This window comes from Callithrix jacchus, chromosome 3, assembly GCF_049354715.1.
Source record: "Callithrix jacchus isolate 240 chromosome 3, calJac240_pri, whole genome shotgun sequence".
Classification (NCBI taxonomy): Eukaryota; Metazoa; Chordata; class Mammalia; order Primates; family Cebidae; genus Callithrix; species Callithrix jacchus.
Window position 1 is genome coordinate 97,479,727 of NC_133504.1, and position 22,494 is coordinate 97,502,220.

General features: G+C 37.0%; 2 protein-coding genes across 2 annotated transcripts in view; one reads left to right on the forward strand and one right to left on the reverse strand.

Moving 5' to 3' along the window:
- The first annotated feature begins 447 nt into the window (after positions 1-447).
- On the forward strand, positions 448-14,525 carry LAMTOR3 (late endosomal/lysosomal adaptor, MAPK and MTOR activator 3). The gene is made up of 7 exons (XM_002745555.7): positions 448-532; positions 855-900; positions 3,670-3,704; positions 8,325-8,383; positions 10,101-10,234; positions 11,645-11,708; positions 13,661-14,525. The coding sequence occupies exons 2-7, from the start codon at positions 892-894 to the stop codon at positions 13,732-13,734; spliced, it is 375 nt and encodes a 124-aa protein (XP_002745601.1). The 5' UTR covers positions 448-532; positions 855-891; the 3' UTR covers positions 13,735-14,525.
- A 4,839-nt stretch (positions 14,526-19,364) lies between these two features.
- Positions 19,365-22,494, reverse strand: part of DAPP1 (dual adaptor of phosphotyrosine and 3-phosphoinositides 1) — a 55,677-nt gene continuing 52,547 nt past the window's right edge. The window contains exon 9 of the mRNA XM_002745556.6: positions 19,365-21,702. Coding sequence (XP_002745602.1) covers positions 21,634-21,702 — 69 coding nt within the window. The 3' untranslated portion in view covers positions 19,365-21,633. The remainder of the gene's footprint in view (positions 21,703-22,494) is intronic.

Here is a 22,494-nt window from a genome sequence, read left to right on the forward strand (position 1 = left end):
ATCGTCCTGCCTTGGACTCCCAAAGTGCTACATGAGACCTTACTAATTTTTTTAAATTCTGATGTAGAAGGGGCTTGCTGCTCAGCTCATCACACCATCCCCTCAAATTTCATCTACAAGAAAAGGTTTTAAGATAATGGACCCTGAAAAACTAATGACATTTATAAACCCTCTCCGCAAGAATGCCTTGTAACACATAGCCTTGCTTGCATTTCCTGGGGTTCTTAGAGTCCAGCGATCTCGTACAAATTCCCTACCCCACAGCTGACGTCCTTCGGCCTGTGACACAAGGCGCAGGCTCAAGACGCGGTCCGCGGTGGGCGGGGGAGGGGCGAGGCCCGTCGGGCCCAGCACGCTCGCAGCTTCCGCCCGGCTCCTCCGGAAATCCCGTATTACGGGGCGACTGCGTAGCTAGTGCTTCCTGGGGCACAGAAGAGGTCACGAATCATGTGACAGTGGCTTGAGGAGGAACCGGTCTTTAAAGCGTCCCTGAAGTGACAGTGGAGAGAACCAGGCAGCGTAGAAACCCCAGGTAACTGGCGCTGCTTTGCCCGGTTTTGAGGTCTAGTCCCGGGAGTGGCGCGGGTGGTGATTCTAAACAGAAGGGGAGGACCCTCTCTTCTTTTCTTTGGGCCTAGCTCTTTCTGGTGAAGGGGCAGGGATGGGGTGGGGTGAGGTAAGGCGTGCCGGCTGAGTACCCGTGGCGGAGTTGGGGCACTCCGACTCCCACTGAACTCGATGGGCCAAGCCGGAGTTTTGCCTGGTTCTGTCCAGGCCTGATCTCTCTCATTAAGTTGGGGGTAGAGAGGACGAGGAAGCCAAGAGGGAAGAGTCACCGGGAGTTTCTCTTCCAGGCGTGGAGATTGATCCTGCGAGAGAAGGGGGTTCATCATGGCGGATGTGAGTGACACCCCCACATAAGAGGAAGGGGAGGGTGGGGAATTTGGAGGGGAATACTGAGCGGGGAGAGGTAGAGCTTCCCAAGTAGAAATTTGTTTTGATTCTCCCATCCCCACCCACCCCAGTTTTTCTCTGGTAACTGGAGTGGGAGACTAATATGAATGAATTTGCAGGATCCTGAGTTTCTGCCTCGAATGTGGGTGGAGGACATTAAGGTGCTTGAGACAGAAAATTCTATTCTCCCTACTCCCCAGTCCAGTTGGGGCATAAGAGAGGCTCTGTATATTTACCGTTTGAAATTCTGAATGGTGGTTTGCTGCCTGTCTCATCAGTATGTGGTCAGTGGGACATGTACCCAGAATCCTTTTTTTCCCGTAAGTGGTAACAATATCTCATTAGGTTTATTGCAGCAATTTAGGATGTGATTTCTAACCCATGCCTCTTTAGAAACATGGTGAGTTCTCTCTCTCTTTCTCTCTCTCTCTCTCTCTCTCTCTCTCTCTCTCTCTCTCTCTCTCTCTCTCTCTCTGTGTGTGTGTGTGTGTGTGTGTGTGTGTGTGTGTGTGTGATGAATGAAAGCTAAAGTAAGCTGATAGTCATAACATGAAATAGAATGATCATTTGGGTTTGGAGAATATTAAGTGTTGGAGGCACAAAACAACGGACTTCTAATTAATCCATGTGAGGTCAAAATTGATACCTAAATTGCCAATGAAATTCCTGGGATGAGAGTGTAACAAGACAATATAAAATAGTCTTATGGCCAGTGCTGTGGCTTAGTCTGTAATCGCAGCACTTTGGGAGGCCGAGGTGGAAGGATTGCTTGAGGCTGCGAGTTCAAGACCTGCCTGGGCAACATAGCAAGACCCCATTCTACAAAAATAAAATTTAAAATTAGCCAGGCGCATTGATGCCCCTATAGTCCCAGCTATGCCGGAAGTGAAGTGGGAGGATTGCTTGAGCCCAGAAGTTGGAAGTTGCAGTGAGCACCAGCTTAGAAAAATAAAGTAGTCTTCTATTTCTTTAGTCTTAACTGTGTTTCGTGTTAAACACTTGACACACATTGCCATTTATCTTATATTCTGTAAGACTGGGTCAGGCATGGTGACTTACGCCTGTAATACCAGCACTTTGGGCAGATCACCTGAGGTCAGGAGTTCGAGACCAGCCTGGCCAACATGGTAAAACCCCGTCTCTACTAAAAATACAAAAACTTAGCTGGGTGTGATGGTGGGCACCTGTAATCTCAGTTACTCGGGAGGCTGAGGCAGGAAAATCGCTTGAACCCAGGAGGTGGAGGTAGCAGTGAGCCGAGACTGTGCCATTGCACTCCAGGCTAGACAACAAAAGCAAAACTCCGGCCGGGTGCGGTGGCTCAAGCCTGTAATCCCAGCACTTTGGGAGGCCGAGGCGGGTGGGTCACGAGGTCAAGAGATCGAGACCATCCTGGTCAACATGGTGAAACCCCGTCTCTACTAAAAATACAAAAATTAGCTGGGCATGGTGGCGCGTGCCTGTAACCCCAGCTACTCAGGAGGCTGAGGCAGGAGAATTGCCTGAACCCAGGAGGCGGAGGTTGCGGTGAGCTGAGACTGCGCCATTGCGCTCCAGCCTGGGTAACGAGCGAAACTCCGTCTCAAAAAAAAAAGATAAAAAGGAAAACTCCGTTGCCTCCCCCTCAAAAAGACTGTTGCCTCACATAGTCATATAGAATTTATTTTAGGTCCTTAAACAGAATATTTTAAAAGTCACATTATAATAATATGCCTTACACTTTCATTATTTGTTGAGTAGGTGAGTTCAACAAATAATGCAACAATGGAAGGCTTTTTTTCCATAGATTTCATCATATTGGCGAGGCTGGTCAAATTTGGATAGGACAGGGTCTAGAAAACAGTGTAAGGCATATTATTACAATGTGCTTTTTAATATTCTCTTTCAGGATTTTTTTTCTTTTTCTTTTTCTTTTTTTTTTTTTTTTTGAGATGGAGTCTTGCTCTGTCCCCCAGGCTGGAGTGCAGTGGCACATTCTCGGCTCACTGCAACCTCTGCCTCCTGGGTTCAAGCCATTCTCCTGCCTCAGCTTCCCAAGTAGCTGGGATTACAGGTATGTGCCACCATATCTGGCTAATTTTTGTATTTTTAGTAGAGACCAGGTTTCATTATATTGGCCAGGCTGGTCTCAAACTCCTGACCTCAGGTGATCCACTCGCCTTGGCCTCTCAAAGTGCTGGGATTACAGGCGTGAGTCGCCAAGCCCTGCCAGAAGGCCTGTTTTTATAATGTAATAGTTATGTAAGGCAACAGTCTTACAGAAGTCATATCAACTTACCCAAAACCATTAAAATGATGATGGAAAGTCTGCTTTGAACATGAAAAGATGTTCATAATGTCTTCTCAAGCGAACATAATAGCAACAGGATGTAAAATACTAGTATGAAATCATGATGTAATTTTATGGCTAAAATGTATTTGTGTTTCCCATTTCTAGGTATGCTGATATATGCATCTTCTCAATGAACTTTTAACAACACTCTTATGTTGTAGATTCTATTAGTCCTATTCAACAAATAATGAAATAGGCTTAGAGAAAAAAGGTTCGTTAACTTACTCCAAGTTGCATGATTAGTAAACATCAAAATCAGACACAGTTAAATACAAGCAAAAAATATTATGACTGATAAATTCCCTCAAATTTGGATAGGACAGGATCTAGAAAACAGTGGAAGGCATATTATTACAATGTGATTTTTTAATATTCGCTTACAGGACCTAAAGCGATTCTTGTATAAAAAGTTACCAAGGTAAGAAATTTTTAATTTGTTACTGAATAAATTCTGTATGCCATATGTTCTTTTATGAAGTATTCTGTCTTTGTATTTTCAATGTTGTGAAGTATCTCTGAGATTTCCTTTAATGTGAATATTTTTTGCCAGCATCATGTCTTCTGGAAAATTTTCATCATAACCACTTTGCTCATTTATGTCAGTAAGTTTGCCTTCACTGAGTTCTCTGGCGGTGTATCTAGGGTCTAATAGCGATCGTGTCAGCATTCCATTGGTCTTGGTCATCTATTTCTTCTATAACTATTTACTTTCTATACTTTCTATTTGAAATTCACTTCCAGCATTATTACTTTTCACTTCTTTGCTGTATTTTATTTTTGTTGGCCAGTTCCCTCTTTTGATTATCTCTTTTTAAATGTCACATACTTTATCATCTGGAGACAAGGAGGTACAAAACTACATGCTTTGTTATCTCTGCATGAACTGCATAACAGATGCACAGTGACCAGCCATCAACACACTTTGAAAGAAATGATGTGACTGGTTACTGATCACACTGTGCATCTGTTAAGTACATAATTATGTATGCAGTGATTTGTGGACTAAAGAGTTAGAAAAAATTTATACTTTATGCAGTTATTCAGGTATTATGCCATGCTAACTAAAATTTGACGTGTGCTCTTCTGCAGAGAGTGGTGTTGTTTAACTCAGCCATAGTAACTAAAATGTGCATATTGGAACTGTGCAAAATGAGAGCATTCTGTATTTTTCTGTAGTTACCTTACCATAATGAAAAGGTGCTCAAATTGGAATGGAGAGATGCCTCACTACACTGGTGGTATGATGAAATAGTTAATAGTGCATAGTTAATTCACTTAGAAGTCTTAGTGGTTTACAGTCTTCTTTGGAGTGTTAGCATCTCTTACTGAAGAAACAAAGAAACAGCAAAATTGCATTGAATGTTCTTAAGTTGTAAAGCCACCAGAAAGATACTCACTATTCACCTGGAGATCTAATAAATAAAGCAGTAATTGACTCTGATTACATGGTCTGTGATTACAAGTAACAAAAATATTTCAGACAGTGGGGATCTCATTTTAAGTATTAGGTGTACTCTGAAAATCATAATAGTGTGTGACACTGGGTATGGTGAAGCTGTCTATATAAAACAATTAGAGAATAATACAAAAAGTATTTGTTATATTACTGAGTAGTTCTAATGTTGATCAAAAATCGTTGGAAAGTAAATGCTTGTTTTTCTCTGAATTCTGATGTCTTTTATCTTTTAACAAAAGGGAAAATATCAGGTTTTTGAGATATTATCCAAGAGATAAATTCAGTTAAAGGATATTTGTTAAAAGCTTTATGAAAATCTTTCATAATGGCAGGAAAGGTATTAATACTGTTTGTCTTTTTTTTTTACAATGAAGAAAGGCAAGTTCGACTCATAATAATCATTTCTTGAAAGTACACTTGCTACATCCAAGAACAATAATAATGAAGAAATAATGTTTTGAACATTCATAAAGAATAGTAGAATATACTCTTCGATTTGTTGCTAGATGTATGGGTTTGGATGCAGGCATCCTGGCTTCAGAGCCATGGATCCATGTAACTGTTGTACCTCAGTGCCTCTCAGTAACCAAGTCAGCCAGCTATAGATACTAATGGAATGTGTGTTTTTGTGCATTTTTTGAATTCTCTGCAAAATTTCCTTCTTGGATTTGCATTTTAAAATCTGGTTGTGACCCAGAGCAGCCTCAGGCTTTAATAATCCCACTTTGTATATTTTAAAATAACCAAATATTTCATAATAGCGTATAAAACTAAATACGATGTCTTTGATTAGTAATACAGCATTTGTTATTAGAAAAAATTGTGGTTTTAGTAAGCTTAAGGTTTAGATTTCTTCAGAATATTTCATAAATTTTATTCATTTCTTCTAAAAGTATAGTATCTCTTCATGAGCCACAGTTATTTTTAATTATTAGTAAAATCTATTCATATTACTCTTTGTGCACTGTATGTAGAATTGAAAACAGCTTTTATATTTGTGACCTGATTTCTCAAAGTATATATTTGAGTGTAATTTTTCTGCTTTCTTGAATTCTTTTTTCTGTGAAATCCATCAAAAAGAAAGTCCTTTTATTTCTGCCTTCTCTTTTGGTACATTAGTTGTATTTAAAGTAATTTCCATGGAAATTAAAAAAAAAGAAGCCACCTGTGGTGGCACTAATTTTTCTAAACATTTTTGTCGTACTCTTTTACCTGTTTTTTAGTTTGTTTATTTTGAGGGTAGGTAGTACATTCATAAAGTTCAGGTTCAAGAGTACTGAGGAACACAGATGAGAAGCTGCCCATCCCTCCTCTCCAGCCACATGCAGTTCCCCCCACAGAGGTACCCACCATTACCTGCAGAGAGATTTTATGTACCTATGAGCAGACATGTATATACACATATTTATACACACAACATACACATGTGCCTGCATATTTTGGAACATAATTTATTGCTTCTTGTTCTAAACTGTATTTTTTGACTTAAGAACGTAACTTTGAGATTAACCTCTCCTGGGACATAGAGACTTCCTCTTATGGCTGCAGAATATTCCTTTGTATGTATATATCATAACTTACCTTGTCCTTCTTATTGGATGGTTGGGTTTGTAATATTTTATTATTTCAAATGATGTTGCTTTGGTAACTGCACAAAATAATTTGCATATATACAAATATCTGTAGGATATGTTTTATATAATCTGGTTTTTAACTTAGAAGACTATTTGTTTTATGTATTAATCTTTTTTTTTTTTTTTTGAGGCAGAATCTTGCTCTGTCACCCAGGCTGAAGTGCCGTGGCACAATCTTGGTTCACTGCAATCTCCACTTCCTAGGTTCAAGCAATTCTCCTGCCTTAGGAGTAGCTGGGATTACAGATGAGCACCACATGCCTGGCTAATTTTTGTATTTTTAGTAAAGACAGGGTTTCACCATGTTGGCCAGGCTGTTCTCAAACTCCTGACCTCAGGTGATCTGCTTGTCTTTACCTCCCAAAGTGCTGGGATTACAGGCCTGAGCCACAGTACCTGGCCTATTTTATGTATTAATCTTATGGATATGTTTTAATCTGTAAATATGCTTAGAATTGAATGCATAGGAAATCATGCCAATAGGAGAATAAAAATAGTATAAAAGTCATTTATAAAGTTACTTCATTCTGATTTTTAATGTAAGGAAGACAAATGATTTTGTTTGTGACATTTGCCACTCATATTTTATAACACTTCTCTGACTTAAAAGTTTTTGACAATAGGATTTTAAAAAATTTAATGTCAGTATTTGAACGTTAGGTTAATATGAATATTTCTTACCCCTTAGTTAATACATTAAAGTTAACACAAAGAATAATTCCAGGTTGCTGTAGGGACATTGAACCTATCTCTAAGTTGCAGATTATAGATACCATAAGATAGTTACTGGACTATAAATTTTGTGTTATAACGAAAGCGTTTTGCATAAATGTTGAAAGTTGAGGAGTGTCACCTTATATTTTTTAACACTGTATTTTTGTGCTCTACTGTATGTATTTCTTAACTGCTAATTTCCCAGAGATTCTCACTGATAATTTAATACTTAAACTTTAGTGATAAATTATGTCATTGTCAGTGTGCACAACTGACACCATTGGTGTTAGTTAATAAGTCATATTTTTGAATTATGTGCCAGCCCACTCTTTACATGCCTTATGTTATTAAATTTCACAATATCCAGGTAAGTACAATTCCCATTTTCATATTGTTCATCTGAGAGACTTAGAAAGGTTTCATAACTAGTTCAAGGTAGCACAAACAATAAGGAGCAGAGCCTAGACTGGAACCCAGGTCTTTCTAACTTTAGAGCTATAGCTTGACCATTCTACTTACTGCTTCTTATATAAGCACGACTGAAAGGATTTCTGCATGGCCTTCATTCTTTTTGCCCTGTTTCTTCAGCCTGGAACAGTTTTTCCACTTCTTTTGACTTAGTGCCATAACATCTCAGCTGAGATATTACTGCCTCCAGGAAAGCCTTCCCTCCTCTTTTCTAGGTTCTCATTCCCCTATGAACTTTTTAACAACACTGGCCACCAGTTTTAGTTTTACATTGGCTGTTTTCAGATTATTTGATTGATTAACACACTCACTTTTTAGATCAGAAACCATGTGAAGGCAATGATTGTGCCTACTTCTGTTTTTCATAGTATCAACGTATTAAGTGCCACAAATACTGGCCACTTGATATTTACATGAATGGAAAAGGAAAAAGGCTCTTTTTCGTCACTATAACCACTGCCGATAATCTTTCATCCTTTTGTAAACCATGGAATGATCATTCATTGGCAGTTTTAATGGCGAGTTATCTATGTCTTAGATTCTTATTAATAAACTGAATGAATTTGTAAAGATTATAAACATTTCCATAATACACATTGATTCCATTTCTAGGAGAATTTTGGCAAACATATTTTAGGAACATAGGATATCAATAAATGAGGTCCTGTGGTTTTTCAGAAAATGCATGAGAATTATCATTATGTCTTTGAGGTTCATAGTTTGAGAAAATAAAATATTTTATATTTTAACTTCTTTCTTTTTCTAGTGTTGAAGGGCTCCATGCTATTGTTGTGTCAGATAGAGATGGAGTACCTGTTATTAAAGGTAAACTGAGCATTTAAATGCAAATGTCATCTTTGCTTTTGACTAAAAATGTGTATATTTGTATCTGAGTAGTGTAGAAGGCAAACATGTAAAAATGATTTTAGTAAACTTAGGAAATGGTCTTAGTTTTGGGGGAAGTGTTTGCTTTTGTATGTCGAAGGCTGAATTTGAATCTACAATGTATTATATCTCACATGTATCATGTTAACATCTAGAGTTTAAGCGTGGATTCATCACAGACCAGTTTCCCGTTAAAAACATTTACGTTGTAGGCCGGGCGTGGTGGCTCACTCCTGTAATCCCAGCACTTTGGGAGGCTGAGGCGGGCAGATCACAAGGTCGAGGTCGAGACCATCCTGGCCAACATGGTGAAACCCCGTCTCTACTAAAAATACAAAAAAAATTAGCCAGGCATGGTGGCACACACCTGTGGTCCTAGCTACTCGGGAGGCTGAGGCAGAAGAATCTCTTGAACCCTTGCAGTGAGTCAGGATTGCACCACTGCACTCCAGCCTGGTGACAGAGCAAGACTCCATGTCAAAAAAAAAAAAAAATTTACATTGTAACATAAACCATTAGTAAATCTAAGTGATGAGAGTGAGCATGTATGCAGCTAGATATTCACACACTCTTACGTATATATATGTATACACACATACACACATTTTATCAAATTGCTAGTTGTTTTAGGATAATACCCATGTATTTGGATAATAGGTAAAAATGATGTCACAGAGAGTCAGTATGGATTCAGACATTTTTTACTATTTCTATTTTATGGTATGATGAGAATGGATGTTCCTAGTTGTATTGGGACACTAATGGTTTTATCAAAAATTAAAGATTGGATAATGTTCTGTATATTTTGTTTACAATTTATTTTCCACCTGGAGTTGTCATATATATCAGATAATTTTAGACTTCAGAAATGAAAGGAGGTATAGAAGTCAACTAATTTAGTTCCTTCATTTTATAAGTGAAGGTGGTAGAGTGCAAAGAGTACATTGAAGTCCAAAGTTGGACATGAGTCAGTAACAAAGCAGTAATAGAACCCATCCTCTCCCGACGTGTGGTCCAGTGTGCTTTCGAACTTACTATAAAAGTTGAATGACTGTTGCCAGATTACTTGCCTTCTCTTAATTCTGTAATGAGGGATTTGAACAAAATAATCTCAGATTTTCCAGCTCTAATGTTCTTCATGAAGATCTCTGTATTAAAGCCTTGAGTCCTGCACTCATTAATACAACAAACTCCGTGCAGACCTTTTAATGAGTGAGAGAAACATGAAACAGGGAGCAGCTGCAGTTTGTTAATATCTATGAAAGACTGCTGCTGTGGGTTTTACAAGAGCAGAAGTTCTGTAATTTTTTTCGTTAGTTTATTCTAGCCTAGTCCTGAGATAACCAGTTAAATGTACTTGATTAATCTATGTTTTAAGGTAGATATCAAGAAAATATAAACATTTAGTTTTCTTTAAAAAAATTATTTTTAAATTGTGAGTCAGCATTTCTTCTTACTTGTGATAAGTGAACTTTTGATTGAGCAGTTTTTTCTGATTAGTGATGAGACCCAATTAGTGATAGATATGATTTTGAATATTGTGAAACATAATCTTTGTGCTGTTTTTAAGAGACTGTTTATGTAAAAAACAAAAGTGCTGTAAAACTCTCTACCATATTCTCTGTGTAATTTTTATTTAAATCACTTATTTTTCTAGTGGCCAATGATAATGCTCCAGAGCATGCTTTGCGACCTGGTTTCTTATCCACTTTTGCCCTTGCAACAGACCAAGGGAGCAAACTTGGACTTTCAAAAAATAAAAGTATCATCTGTTACTATAACACCTACCAGGTAAGTTCATAATTATCAAATGATTTGCTGATTTTGGTTGTCATTTTTGTGCCTTTTGTACGTAAAATAGCTTGTGTTATAGTTTGCAATTTTAGTTTTGAAGAGAATGAAATTGTAAAATTTTAGCCTTCAAATTGATTGTGTTAAACTGTAGTGATTTTCTTCACATTTTATACCAGGAAATAATTACTATGGAAAAGTAATTAAGTGATTTAATACGGTACATGTCATCCTAAAAAGAGTATATCAGATCACTGTTACCTCCAGTAGATGGTGCCCTTAGCTAGACAACTGTGTTTTCTCAGATGACACACTTTTTGTTGTAGTAACAGATTAAAAAAAACTTCCCTTGAAAATTTATTAAATTTGCTCTTGCTGCTAATTCTTTCATTTGTTTGAAATATTTATATGTGATAAATGAGGCTACTATTTGTGGGAAAGAAGTTAGTTTTTGCATACCTCTTGATCTCCAGCTGCATTTTCTTAAGACTAAATTAATTCCTTGTGCTTTAGAGCAATGTTTCCTAATCAGTTCATGTTAAGTTACTCTCCCTGCCCCCACCCCCACCCCCACCCCCAAGACGGAGTCTGGCTCTGTTGCCCATGCTGGAGTACAGTGATACCATCTCAGCTCACTGCAACCCCCATCTCCCAGGTTCAAGTGATTCTCATGCCTCAGCCTCTCAGGTAGCTGGGATTACAGGCATACAGGCATGTGCCACCAGGCCTGGCTAATTTTTGTAGTTTTAGTAGAGATAGAGTTTCACCATGTTTGCCAGGCTGGTCTGGAACTTCTGGTCTCAAATGATCCACCCACCTCACCCAAAGTGCTGGGGTTACAGACATGAGCCACTGCACCAGGCACATCTTTTACAAAGTTATGTGTTTGAATGTGTATTAGGAAAAATATACCCAAACCATCTGACCTTTAATTTCATCAATAAGGATTAGATTGAAACTAAGTCGTTGTTGTTTTTTTAAGTTAGTTGATTTAAAGTTACTTTAAGTTTAATTTAAATTACAGTAATAGGAGCCAGAAAATATCATGAAGATAAAACTTCTTGAGTGACTGAGAAATACTGCATTTATCCATTTAATTAACACCCCCTTAAGTACTTACGACGTAATTGACATTCTGCTGGGCTTTAGAGATAAAAAGATGAAGCCATGGTTTCACCTGAAAAACTTTCCAGGCTAAACCGTATTAATGTCTCTAAGAGATTATCGCTAATTCTGTTTTATGGAAAATTCATTGAAATATGAAGCTCCTTTATATTTCATAATGTAATACCATGATGTTGGTCTAAAACATTGACCATTTTAAAGTTTTTGAAAGATTAAGACATTTTAATTGAGTTATACTACCTTTTCACAATGCAGCATATTATTTAGCTTTTATTTTCTTTTTAGGTGGTTCAATTTAATCGTTTACCTTTGGTGGTGAGTTTCATAGCCAGCAGCAGTGCCAATACAGGTGTGTATCATTACCTTCAATATCACTTTTAATTCTTAATTTTAAAAATTAATTTAATTACCATACCTTAATTTAAGAGGAATCATAGATTTAGGTCAAAAATCTTGAACTTGTGGCCCAGTTTCACTATCTTTTTTCTGTGTCTTGAGAAAAGTCATTTCTCTGAATCCTGGTTTCCATATCTGTATAATGGAGATAATACATGCTTTCTCCATCTTACAGTGTTATTTTCTAGTTCAAATGAGACAGTGTGTGGGTAAGTGATTTTTTTGTGAGACAGAAAGGAAAATTAAATGTTATCTTGAGTGCTAGTCTTGCTCCCATTACAGCAGTTTAAGAAAACAAAGAAAGTGAAGATAACCAACAAAATACATTAAAATGATCAAAGATAAGTTATAGACCAATCTATTAAATTAGAATTTTTAAATTTTTACCTAATGGGCAAAATGAATGTGATTGAAAATTTAAAGAGCATGAATAGGATGAACATAGTCTCATTCTTCTTGAGAACTGAAGAATTTAAGAACAAATGTTAGGAAGCTGTACTGTTCATAGAGAATAGTAAAATTCCACCGTATTTGTGTGTAAAATAATGACTATTCACTTGGTTGTAATTTTTTTTACTTCATTTTGGATAAAGTAGGATTTTTTTAAAAAGGTCTGTCTCCTTTAGATTGGATTCCTGTTGAGAATTGTCATGTATTTTTTTTGTTTGGTTTTTTTCCTCCTAAGCTTAGCAAGTTCTTCTAGCTATGTCACTGAAGCCTGTTCTTAGATACCTCATTTTTAGACGGAGAGGTTTAGATTTGATGATTTATTATATCTCTTTCATTTCAAAACATTTTAGGAATTTGTAAATTACTATATGTAAAAACACTCTCTGAATTATATAGGATAGTAATGGTGGTAACACTTTAAGTATACTTAACCTCAATTTTGATAAATCACCAGTCATCACATTACAAAGTCACCAGTTGTTATATATTATGATAATGTTCAGAACAATATTTTTGTATTTAGACCCTTTCCTTGAGAGTCCAGATGCTTTTTATATTCTATAAGACAGAGAAAGATCTTTATTTGTTTGAACATATAAAGGTACATAGGCTTTGACTCTAGTAAACTAAAAAGAAGCTAGATATGCTGATTTCTAGATGTTTATCTCCCAGGTTCATCATTGAACTCAACAGTGTGTTTCATACTCTACCATTTATTTTTAAACTGTTTTTTATTTGAAATATTTGTTAATGTCTTAGCTTTATTGAATTTATAAAAATACATTTCTGATTTCCTTTTTTCAATATAGAAGCAGCCTATTTACCTATCTTTTGATGTAATCTGTTAAAATTTGCTCAGAGACAAAAGTATGCCTTATTGAATAAAAATTATATATATTCTTTCTGAGTAAATGCAGATTTTTGAAGCAGTAAGGTATGAATTAAGATTTTCCTTTCAAAACTCCAACAAATTATAGTGGACATAATTTATTCTGTATTTCCTAATATGTAAGCATTTTTCATTATTTACTTTAGTAAGAGATGCTGAAAATAAACTTGTTAATGAATGTGGAATTTTTGACTACATTATTTAGGGTTATAGTACAGGTTGAATGTCCCTAATCCAAAAATCTGGATTCCGAAACATTCTAAAATCTGAAACTTTCTGAGCACCAATATGGCATTCAAAGAAAATGCTCACTGGAGCATTTCAGATTTGAGATGTTTGGGTTGGGGATGCTGAACTAGTAGGTATTATGCAAAAATTCAAAACACTTCTGGTACCAGGCGTTTCGGATAAGGGATATTCAACCCGTATTTTGTTTTAGTCATGGGAAATAAACTATGTTCTGACTTACTTTTGGTAACTATATTTTTTGGGCAAGAGGAAATTAAAGTTTCAGACTTTAAGGAACATTTTTCTAATATGTAATTTTCTTAATCTCTTTATTTTAGGACTAATTGTCAGCCTAGAAAAAGAACTTGCTCCATTATTTGAAGAATTGAGACAAGTTGTGGAAGTGTCTTAATCTGACAGTGGTTTCACTGTGTACCTTATCTTCATTATAACAACACAATATCAATCCAGCAGTCTTTAGACTACAATAATACTTTTATCCATGTGCTCAAGAAAGGACCCCTTTTTCCAACTTATACTAAAGAGCTAGCATAAAGATATAATTTATAGACAGATCGATTGCTATATTTTCTGGTGTAGGGTCTTTTCTTATTTAGTGAGATCTGGGGATACCATAGAAATGATTCAGTCTATCACAGCTCCCATGGAGTTAGCCGGGTCACCAAATATGGATTAGATTCTCTTCAGTGGATCAGAATCAAACTGGTACATCGATCCACTTCAGCCGTTAAGTGCTCCCTATTGTATAATATGCCCAGGCTTGCAGAATGAAGCCAACTTTTTATTGTGAATAATAGTAAGGACTTATTTTTCTTCAAATTATGTTTTATTTCTTTGCATTGAGTGTAAGGAACATAAAATGGCTTAGTAAAAGTAATAAAATCAGTACAATCACTAACTTTCCTTTGTATATATTATTTTACAGTATAGATGAATATTACTAATTGGTCTGATTATTCTCAGAGGGTGCTGCTCTTTAATGAAAACGAAAATTTTAGCTAATGGTTTTTTTCTCAAACTCTGCTTTCTGTAACCAATCAGTGTTTTAATGTTTGTGTGTTCTTATAAAATTTAAGTACAATTTGTTATTGAATTCGGTTTCCAATGTTAGCATGTGTGTAAAGATGATAGTACAGCCATTTTTTTCATATGTGAGTATAAATAAAATAGTATTTTTAAAAATACAGTTTGAGCACTATATAGGTCCTTTTTTTGTTCAGACTTTTTCCAAAAGTCTAAACATAATTTACTCTTTCAGCCACGTGAAGAAATGAGTGTTTCTTATAGGTATTGGTTTGGAGATTGTTTTATGGTAGTATAAACTGTCAAGTAGAAAAGAAACCTCAGTTTGCAGTGAGCCGAGATTGCCCCAGTGCACTCCAGCCTTGGCAAAAGAATGAGATTCCATCTCAAAAAAGAAAACAAAAAAACCTCAGGCATGAGCCTAATTTAATTTCCGTGAAAGAGGTACTACAGTGCTAGAATATGCCATTTACGTTCAGGAATGCAGTCTGTCATTCAGAGGTGTTAATTTGTTCATAGGTTCTTTGGCAGTCAATTTTTCTCTGGAACAGTTCAGTACATATGCATTGAGCAGCTGCGTGCCAGTCAGCAGAGCTATCACACTGCACAATTCTAGTTAGGAAGCACTATTCACATCACATCATATTTCTATGCTCTGGGATTGCCTTTCACATAGAATATGTGTGATTGTTATCCCTAGAATTGTGCAGTGAGGCAGTTAGCCAGGCACTGTGCTGCTTTGTTTGTTCATTTGTTTGTTTGTTAGTTTGGAGACAGAGTCTTGCTGTGTTGCCCAGGCAGGAGTGCAGTGGTGGCATGATCTTGGCTCATTGCAACCTCTGCCTCCTGGATTCAGGCTATTTTCATGCCTCATTCTCCCATGTAGCTGGAAGTATCATGCATACACCATCGGGCTTGGCAAGTTTTTGTATTTTTAGTAGACAGGGTTTCACCATGTTGGCCAGGCTGGTCTTGAACTCTTGAACTCAAATGATCCACCCACCTGCTTTGGCCTCCCAGAATGCTGGGATTACAGGTGTGAGCCACCACACCTGGCCATGTGCTGCTTTTTCTTCCTTCCATCCTTCCTCCCTCCTTCCAGTGTAAATATAAGATTGATTTGTGATACCTTCCTTTAAAGAACTTACAGTTCAGTAAAGAAAGCAGGTATAGAAAGTGCTGTGATAAAGCTATACATAGGATGGTGTCGAACCACAGACTAGTGGCACCTAAAATGGGCAAGAAAATAGCCTTTACAGATAATACAGAGGCAAGAGATATAATGCTTTCCCTCAAAGAGCTATAAATACAGCCGTGTACTATATAATGATGTTTCAGTCAATGATGGACCACGTACAAGGGTGGACAGAACAGCAGGCTATACCATATAGCCTAGGTGTGTAGTAGTAGGCTGTACCATCTGGGTTCCTTCAATAGAGTATGATGTTCACATAATGAAATCACCTAAAAATGCATGTCTCCAAATGTATCCACATTGTTAAGCAACACATGACTAGTTAATTATGAAATATTAGATGTACCCATTAAAATCCAGAATTCCCATTATCTGGATTATTATTTAATAATGTTCAGGAAATTTTTGCCAGTACAGTGGTGCATGAAACAATGTCTTAGGAATGAGATGGCCAGATTTCTATTTGCCAGTAATAATTGTGTATCTAAAAATCTTAGAAAAAGAAATGATAATAAATGGAGCTACTTAACCTTTACATGTTGAATGCTGCCATTGTTAAAATTTAGGAGGGAGTATAATAGATAAACTATCCCATAGTTATGTAGAAAAATAGGTAAAAATCACTAAGAAAATTTTTGAAAGGGTAATATAAAACTAGATTGCTAGTTTTGAAAGGTAGTACATAACTCAATGCAGAACTAGATATCAGTAGTATGTACTCACCCAGAAAGAGACTTCAGTACATAACATGTAAGGGCTTAAAACACTGTTATAAAGATGGCATCATAAGTCAATGGGAAAAGGATTATCCTATAATTAGGACAGGCATTTTCTATGCCCTGCTAATGGAAGTGTAACTTGTTATACTCTTTATTATAGCAATCGGCAGTCTCTATAAAACTTTTAAATTCACATACATAACCTTTTGCCCTGCAGTTCCACTTCTAGAAATTTATCCGACCAAACAAAGCACATAGATGTGGAAAAGTATGTATTTACAAGTATATTATTTGCAACTTGGTACTATCAAAGAATTGGAAGCAACCTAAATATCATCCTGTGCTCTAGTAGCCCATGATAATCGTGTGCTCTGGCTTCTTGAACACTACTAGTTTATACCTGCTGTTCTTGGTATAATTATTAATAGTGCTCCTTTCACTCTCAAGGTCTCACTTTAGGTAATAAATTATAGAGGATTAGTGAAACATTTCATTTGCCCATTGCAAGAGGAATGAAGTGCTTTAGGTACTGAGATGAAAAGATCTCTAAGGCAAAATAATGTTTATTGAGAAAAGCATGGTGTGAAACTGTGTGGCATGCTATAATTTATGTATAAGAAGAAAAAATATGTGTGCATTCATATTTGTATATGATAGACTGTCTCTGAAGACATACGTGGAAAAACCCAATCACATTGGTAGTCTCCAAGGGGTGGAACTAGATACCTGAGAGATAAGGATCCCAGGAGTGAGTCTTTTCATTGTAAACTTCATTGTACTTTTGAGTTTTTAACTGTTCAAAAATAATAAAATTAGAAATAAAATATTTCAGCAAACAATAAAATGGGATATTTGGGGAAGAAAGTTGTCTCTATCAGGGCTCTCCAAAGAAACAGAACCGGTTGGATAGATGTGTATTTATTTCAAGGAAATGGCTTATATGATTGTGGGGACTGGCAAGTCTAAAGTCTGTGGGACAGGCCAGAAGATTGGAAAGTCTCAGGTAGGAGCTGAGGCTGCAGTTTGGGAGCAAAAGTTTTTCCTCTTGGAAATCCTAGTTTTTCTCTTAAAGCCCTTGGTTGATTGGATGAGTCTCACCCACATTGTGGAGGATTCTCTTTTACTTAAATTTAAGGGGTTACAAATGTTTTCTCCAGAATACATCGACAGCAGTACCTGGACTCATGTTTTAATAACTAGGCAATGTGTCCTAGGCAAGTTGACACATAAAACTAACCTTCACAGTCCACTCCTACTCAGTCTGGCACCCGTATGCATTTTTTTTTTTTTTTTTTTTTTTTTTTTTTTTTTTTTTTTTTTTTTGAGACAGAGTCTTGCTCTGTCACTAAGGCTGGAGTGCTGTGGAGTTTTTTGTTTTTTCCTTCAAGCCTGGCCATTGTTGCTACTGCAAGGCAGGTTGTGGCTGCTATTGTCTACAAGGTTACACAACCCTTGCTTAAGGCCAAGGGTGCCATCTTTGTTCACAGCTGTAAATGGGACACAACGTGCAACCTCATTGTCTGTGCACTAGAGACTCTGGTGAACGTTCCTTTAGATTTGCTGAGGAGGGGCTGAGTAACAGTTATGAATGTGCTTGAATCACCTTTCCCCTATAATGATGCCCATATTCCATCAACAAAACAGGTGCTCCTCAACCATTTCTCTGTTCAGGTGAATTCTTTCTCAAGAAGGCTCTTACTTCCTTTTACCTGCAGTCAGCTAGACCTGTGCTACTCACAATGTGGTCCACAGACTGGGCTGTTGTGCACACTGTTTGGTAGCAAGATAAGTAAAGAAATGCCACTTTTAAGTGCTTAAAAACTGATTGTGACATTTGTATATTTTTGCTTGATTTTTCTAAGAATTTATTGACGTTTACAAAATCCCAGTCTGTGATAGATTATAAATTTACAAAAACGAAAGGAAGAAAATCAGATCCTTTGCCACAGATGGTTTAAGAAACTCTTGCTTGACATCATGGCCAGACAGCCTGAATTCATAGCAGATCGTAGGCTCAGCCTGGCACTCTGCTGTGTAGTCTACTTGGCTAGGAAGAGTTTGGTAGAAACATGAATTTGCTGCAGTGTATCTAAAGTAGTGGGGGGGGAGGGAAATAGAAGTGATCTTCTGCATATAGTAGTTCTCTTGCTTTTTGCCTGAAACAGGGACACAGTGTAACGCCCTGACCTTCATGCCAAGCACTCGTGAGAGGTATGGAGAGAGGAACCCACTTTCTTATATACCATGTGGTTGGGAAAAGAAGGAACCTACCTCACCAGGTGCTCTGATGTCCAGGCATTCTGGCACAGGGGGAAGGTTTCCCCCAGAAACAGTACAGATGTTCCTTGACTTATGATGGGGTTCCATCCCAATAAACGCATTTTAAGTCAAAGATATCATAAGGAGAAAATGCATTTAATACTCAAACCCATTTCGAAGTTGAACAATCCTTAATCAAACCATCATAAGTCAGGGACCATCTGTATTAGCCTTCCCTAGAAATGCTTCTGTGGGCCAGGATTTTCCCAGAGGGAATTCTGAGAATAACTGCTAATACTTATGGTATTAATGATGAATTCATACCTGTTAGCAGACAGGGTCTACTGCAGATATCCCACTCTCTTTTCTCCCATATTCCCCCGCTCTGATCTGCCATTGGCACGAAACATCCTCCCTCTGTTTGGACTTCGAGAAATCGCTGAGGAATCCTCACAGGCTCCACTTAGCAGTTAGAATCATTCCTTTGCAGGACTGCTGAGGGCAGGCAAAGCACCTAGCCTAGTACTAATCACACAGCAGGTACATCTTAGCTCACTCTTTTCATATCAAAACCCTCCAACAAACTGTTTTATCCCCTGTTGAAGCACTTGCTCCATCATATAGCTTTGTGTACTTCTCTTAAAGTAATCATCTTATTTACTGCTACATATTGTCTCACATATATATATGTTTATTGTTTTCTCCATATTCAACTAAGAACTCCTTGAGGGCTTGGGCTATTTCTTTGACTTCCAATCCTTTGTGGCTGATAGTCTAACTGAAGTGAATTCTTCATTGCCATTTATGATATTAATCAGTTGTGTATTTCTTTTACAAATATTAAAAATTTATTTTAATAGCAAAATAGTACAAGCATAGCAAAATCATGCTTTTTAATAAACAGAACCAAAGAATATAAATAAACAGGTTATGTTTTATACAAGGTAAACATAATAAAACACCGTATTACCCGCACAAAGAAACATGCTTGTTTCTAAGAAAACAAACATAAAACCATACACATCCATGAGGATTCATTTGTAACTTCTGGTTTTTTTTTTTTTTGAGATGGAGTGTCTGTCACCCAGTCTGGAGTGCAGTGGCGCAAGCTTAGTTCACTGCAACCTCCGCCTCTGGGGTTCAAGCAATTCTCCTGCCTCAGCTTTCTGAGTATCTGAGATTACAGGCATCTGCCACCATGCCCGGCTAATTTTGGTATTTTTAGTAGAGGCGGGGTTTTACCATGTTGGCCAGGCTGGTCTTGAACTCCTGACCTCAAGTGATCTGCCTGCCTCGGCCTCCCAAAGTGCTGGAATTACAGGTGTGAGGTGCTGCACCTGGCCAGTAACTTCTTACTTTGCAAACAACACAATACTTTTTCTTTCTGTTTTTATAGATGGAGTCTAGCTCTGTCACCAGGCTGGAGTTTAGTGGCACGATCTCAACTCACTGCAATCTCTCCCTCCTAAATTGAAGCGATTCTGCTGCCTCCGCCTCCCGAGTAGCTAGGATTACAGGCAAATGCTGCCATGTCCAGCTAATTTTTGTATTTTTAGTACAGACGGTGTTTCACCTTGTTGGCCAGGATGATCTTGATCTCCTGACCTCGTGATCCACCCACCTTGGCCTCCCAAAGTGTTGGGATTACAGGCATCAGTCACCACACCCAGCTGACACAATGTATTTTAATTTGACATTTGCTTTATGCCGTATAACAAACATTTAAAAATACATTAAAAATGTTGCAATATTCAAAAATGTAATGTAATTTCTGAGTCTTGGATGTTTAAATAAGAAACTTCTTTAAAAAGGTATCCCTTTGGACTGCAATAGCAGTTTATATCACAGCTTTGCACCATAATCTTTTTCCTCTCAGGCTCTTCAAGCATTTTTATCCCCTTTGAAACTTCTTTCTAAACAATAATAGTATTAAAAAAGATAATAGAAGGGGTTAGATCTACCAATGAGCTGTGGACACCAGCATCTCATTCTATTTGTCTCCCTATTCTAGTTTGAAAAAGCTTTGTAACATATTATTACATATTATTACGTATTTCATGTAGCTTTAGTGTTATTCCCCCAACTGGAAATGAAAGTTGCGCTTTAATAAGGCCGGGGTGCTTAGGGAGCAATGCAAGATTTTTCTTACATCTCTTGGGCCAACTCTATACAACTAATTCTGGGAAAGGAATTGTTATAATACATTTTCCTTGTGAAGTTTTTTTCAGTCCATTTGGAGAAATGTTGGATAAAGATAACTTAGTGCTTACAAGCGCTCTATTATTATTGCTATAATAACAATAATTATTAAACTAAAAGTTATCTACTACTTTATCACCCTTCTTTATGTTCTTTCACTCTTTAAAACATTTACCCCAAAAAGGGTGAAAATAATGTTTTAAAAATTGTGACTTCATTTACCTTTATTATACTACCTAATCACCCATAGGACATTAAGCTCTCACAGTTTCATTACTAGAAGCGAAGGATCCACCAAATTTCTGAACATTTTTTAAAAAGAGAAAATAAATACCAAAAGCATTTTCCATTTTAGTTTTGGAAATGCTTTGTTTTTTGCATAACAGAGGGAAAAAAAAAAAAAAACCTCTTTCCTGAAAATATTTGATGTTTGCTATCACAATATAAATCCTGCAGATGTCCTCTAAGCCCCCAAGTACCTGTTTCCTTCCTGGTTAATAGCACAACCTGGGTCTCAGACAAGCTGACCGTGACTCAGAGTGGGACTCTAGGCAACCAGTGTCAATTGGCTTGGGACCACAATGAGTGAAAATCAAAAACTTTCCTCTCACATTGTGTGTTCTAAGAGTGAGCAGACCTAAGAGTGGTGGATTAAGCACTTTCTGTCAGAATGGTGATTGCTTCAGTATTCTCAGGGAGTTGGCAATCATCTTGGAAGGGCAGCAGTTCTCCATGAGTCAGCAACATGGTATATGGGTCCCAATCAGCCTCTGCTTCTGATTTGTTTTTAAAGGAAAATCCTTAGTCAGTTTTCATTTGAAGCCTGCGGCAGATCACAGCATTAGGGAACATTCCACCTTGCTCCTGGGCCACAGCATTCCTTGGCAAGAAAGATCTATTTAAAGATGAATGACCGAGATCGGATTGTGCCTTCCCCTTGGTTGAGCTGTTTTCTTATTTGTGACTGTAATAAAGTACACACACATATATCCATTATTAAGTGATTTTTAATGAACCCTGGCTTCTAACAGATATTAAATAAGGCACGTTTATTAGTAAGGATATTATACAACTGTAAGTTAATTATCATGTGCCTGCCCCCAACTATAAGTTAATTATCAGGTGTCCAGAAAAAAATTTCTGTATTTTTTTCAGGGCACATATTGTAAAGCGATTGCTAAAACATGTACAAATTGAGAATTGGTCTAATACTTACAGTAATCTATAAAATGGAATACTAGTCAATGAGTCAAAAGGAAGAAATAGATTGACGATTAGTAATATGCAAAAATGTTCATAATGTTAAGTGAAGTGAGCAGATATAGAACACTAGCAAGTGATTTTTTTGTTTGTATTTTGTATATTATCAATAAAGATCCTATGAACATTATTGAAACATTTTTTAGTGGATATATGCACTCATTTCTCTTAGGCATACACCTAAGTGTGAAAATGCTGAATTACAGTGTAGGCATATGTAGAGTTTTAGGAGAAACTGCCAAGCAATTGTCAAAGTAGCTGTACACATTGTCATTCCCTCCAGCAATGTCGGAGAGTTCTAGTTCCTTCACATTCATGCTAATACTTGATATTGGCAGTCTTCATTGTATCCGTTCTGAAGGGTGTGTAGTGGTACATCATTTTCATTTTTACTTCTAGCAAATGATTAAATTTTTCTTTTATCATGTGCCTGCCCCCAACTATAAGTTATTTGTACAGAGATAAGTCTAAAGGTGTGTGTACTTGATATATTTTT

Excerpts from the sequence above, each read along its gene's own strand:
- LAMTOR3 (XM_002745555.7), top strand. Across the intron at positions 8,384-10,100 it reads TGGAGTACCTGTTATTAAAG|TGGCCAATGATAATGCTCCA; the intron begins GTAAACTGAGCA and ends TTATTTTTCTAG. Across the intron at positions 11,709-13,660 it reads CAGCAGCAGTGCCAATACAG|GACTAATTGTCAGCCTAGAA; the intron begins GTGTGTATCATT and ends TCTTTATTTTAG.